At 39.1% G+C, this 3,633-nt stretch overlaps 1 protein-coding gene across 1 annotated transcript; it reads left to right on the plus strand.

Annotated features, from left to right (window-relative positions):
- Positions 1–1,312: 1,312 nt before the first annotated feature.
- Positions 1,313–3,633, plus strand: LOC110751843 (late embryogenesis abundant hydroxyproline-rich glycoprotein family protein). Its single transcript, XM_021952378.2, has 2 exons — positions 1,313–2,867; positions 3,349–3,633. The coding sequence occupies exons 1-2, from the start codon at positions 2,122–2,124 to the stop codon at positions 3,362–3,364; spliced, it is 762 nt and encodes a 253-aa protein (XP_021808070.1). The 5' UTR covers positions 1,313–2,121; the 3' UTR covers positions 3,365–3,633.

The following is a 3,633-nucleotide window of genomic DNA, read 5'->3' on the forward strand; positions in this document are numbered from 1 at the left end:
TGTTGAGATAAGTTGTGTTCAATATTATATTTAAATAATTAGTAAGACTAAGCAATGAGTTTATTTGGAACTGTCTCATTGTTTGCTCTCCTTGTCCTTTCCCGTCTGTAAACCCAAAACCAATGTTGCACGATGGCCCTTTCTCCTCGTTAGATGCTTTACTTTCCCTTCTCAATTTAATTCTTGAAAAATCAATTGGTCAAGAATGTTAATAACTTAGTTGGATCTATCATCTAAATCTTTTGCAAATTTTTCCACGAAATATTATAAATATATTTAATCTTACAAGGAACCACATGTAAATTGGAGGAGCCATGACCCTCTTATGCGGCTCCGTCAATAAGGATCACAAAAATAATAATGTGAAGAGCAAATCAGAAAAAATGTTATGGCGTAAAAATCTTGAACAAGATTCAGTTTCTGTCCAATTAAAATTGGAATTAATTGGACCATTTTTTTGGTAATTAATGAATTGGAAATCTGTCACTATTGTAGTTGACATTACTTATTAAGTAGTCAAATAAGTTCATATGAGCACGCAAATGAGCTATACCATTGGGAAGAAAAAGAAACTCTAATAGTAACACATATAAATAATTGCCACTCTATAATTTGCCTCATCAACCATCACTTCAATATGGGTCGCTCTCTCATTCACACGAGGAGAGCCTTGACAGCTAAGGTTAGGGTTTTTTTTTATAGTTTTCTTTACTTATTCTCTACGTAGTGATGAGATGTTGTTTTAAAGGTTTTGTGGTTGAGTTTTAGGTTGGTTTGCTTCGTATAAGTTGTTTGACTATTCTGTTTAGTCAATAGCATTGGTGGTACTCTTTCTTACCTCGAGATTTTGTTTCTTTGGGAAGATTTTAACGAGGCCACCGTTAACATGGTAGTTCTTACCATATAATGTTCATTTTGGTTTAATGAAATACCATCTTTTTTCAACCAAAAAAAAAAAATCTCACTTCAAGATATTATGTTACGTGGTCGAGATGCCTATTTTGATTGCATTACGTACTATAGTAGCTTGCTTCAACTGAAATCATAGGTTGATGTATGGATGCAAACCCTAAATCTCCATATATATACTTTTATAATCGAAAAATTATAGTTTTAACACGTGACAATCCACATACTAAATTTATGAACACATTTTATGGGTTAAGCATTTGATTGTTATTACATACAGTGATTGATATATAGTTCTCAACTAATACATAGGAAGACTGGCAAGCATTCAAATTAAGTTTTAAATTTGCATTTGTGGTGGTGGGTGGGTGCTGGACTAAATTTTCTGCGGGAGCCTCTCATTTTCAACTTCAAGCCACACCTTTTGTTGTTCTTGAGGGTTTGATTTTTTTTGCTTTCATTCTTACCGTTTGAAATGGGAAAAAAAAAACTGTTTTTAAATTCTATCGTACACCAGCCTTCCCCGTTTTTTGGCCATTCAAGCATAACATTCAACCAACAAAGCAACCCAACGATTTCACGGGAAAAAAACAAACCATTTCATTCAAAAAACACCACCAAATGTCCAAAACTCATAGCGCCAGGTCAGAATCTAAACGGCGCGCGTGAATTTCGCGCTTAAATTGCAGGAGCCCCGACCCGACTCAATGACCCACTGGCCCAACCTTACTGCTTACTCGTCCCTCTCTTTTATCTCTTTTATCTCCTTCTCATAAATTGAACGACCTTGTCTTCCTGATCCGATTTCCCGAGAAATAAGAACAACAAAAAACGAAAAAACCCTTCGCTTCCTTTCTTCTCCATTCACCATCTTCCCCACAGATTTCACAACCCATTTGATATTTTCCTCTTTGCACCACCCATTTCATCAGAAATTCTGAAATTTCAAATTCCTCTGTTTTAGAAAATGAGCTGCCACTCTCTTCTTGTTCATGTCCATTTGTAAGGTTTTGTTCCTACTTTGTTCCTGTCCTTGCGATTAATTTCAATACCCACTAATCGAATTCCTTTGAAATGCAATTCACATTCATAAATTAATCGCAATTTGTCTGCAAATTCATTCAATCTCAATCACATTTTGAGGTTCTCTGTTTTTTTTCCTCTGCAAAATTATCCGAAACAGAGGAACAACATTTAAGAACAGAGAAATAAATGGCCCAACAATCCCCGGTTAAACCGGTGCTCCAGAAACCGCCGGGTTACAGGACCCCAAACTACCCGGGCCAACGCGTACCCGGTCCACCGCCGCCGCGAAAACCCGTCTACCCGCCTACTCTCCGCCAAAAGCAGAAAAAACGAGGGGGCAGCTGCTGCAAAATATGCTGCTGCGTATTCTGCGCCTTCCTTCTCATCGTCGTCATCCTCGTCGCCCTCGCCGGCGGGATCTTCTACCTCCTCTTCGACCCGCGCCTCCCGGCCTTCTACTTGATATCGTTCCAGATCCCCAAATTCGACGCCGTTTCGAAGTCCGACGGGACCCACCTCGACGTCCAGGCGATGACGAGCGTGGAAGTGAAGAACCCAAATCCCAAATTGGACATTTACTACAGCGAGGGGTTCGAGATGTCGCTGAGCATCGGGGACGAGAACGACGGCGGATTGGGGCTAGGTACGAAGGAGGTGAAGGGGTTTACGCAGCGGCACCGGAACACGACGTACGTGAAGGTGGAGAGCGGGGTGAGGAACAAGGTAGTGGAGCAGCCAGTGGGGAAGAAGCTGCTGGGGCAGTTCAAGAGCAAGGAGATAAAGGTGACGGTGGAGGGGAAGACGAGGGTTGGGTATGTGATCCAAGGGTGGAGGGTGGGGACGATGCAGATCAATGTGTTGTGTGGCGGTGTGAGGTTGAAGAATGTCGATGCTGGAGACATGCCCAAGTGCACTATCAATACCTTCAAATGGTACGCTATTTTGTTTTAATTTTTAATTTTTTGATTTTGATTTTTGCATGTGCCTTCATGATATAGATTTTCGTAGTTAATAATAACATTTCTTTAACTGTTAGGGTTGACGGGTTCACTTTTTCTTAATAGGAATTATTACATCCATAAATTACTTGAAAATAATGTGTTCAAGTCAATGGTATCTGAATGGCAATTAGAACAAGATTACAGCAAAATGTAAATCACAAGAGAAGAGATTGTGTGTCACAATATCAAATGGTTACTGACGTAATTCATATAGATGATAGTTGTAACATAATATTTTTAGACCATTTGTTAGTTTCATGATCAAATCCTTTCGTGTAGGTTTGCTCGTATGATCCTCTTCGCATGTGTCCGTATATTTAGCAGCATGTACTCTTCAAGTTGATGCGTCAAATTGAGTATTGAATACACTAATGATCTTAATTAATTTCTGGGTTTGTTCATTTGATTGCAGGATCAACATTCGTTGATATGTGTTAAGGCTAATGGTAGAAGAGAGAGAGTTGGTCAGCTGGATATATGCTGCAATTTTTCAAGCTCACACATTTGTTACCCAAAGAGTAAAGAATGGATTATCTCCCTAATCTATCTTTAATATTTATAACGAGCCTTTACAAAAAAGAATTGGAGGGAGCAAATATCATCTTAAAAACAGGCTAACATTTGTCCCTGTTTAAGCTTTGGATCATTCTGATGCAATTGGAATATCAGTTAAGAAGGGGCCTGGGAATTGAGTTTA

This window comes from Prunus avium, chromosome 2 (genome assembly GCF_965620075.1).
Source record: "Prunus avium chromosome 2, drPruAviu1.hap1.1, whole genome shotgun sequence".
Taxonomy (NCBI): domain Eukaryota; kingdom Viridiplantae; phylum Streptophyta; class Magnoliopsida; order Rosales; family Rosaceae; genus Prunus; species Prunus avium.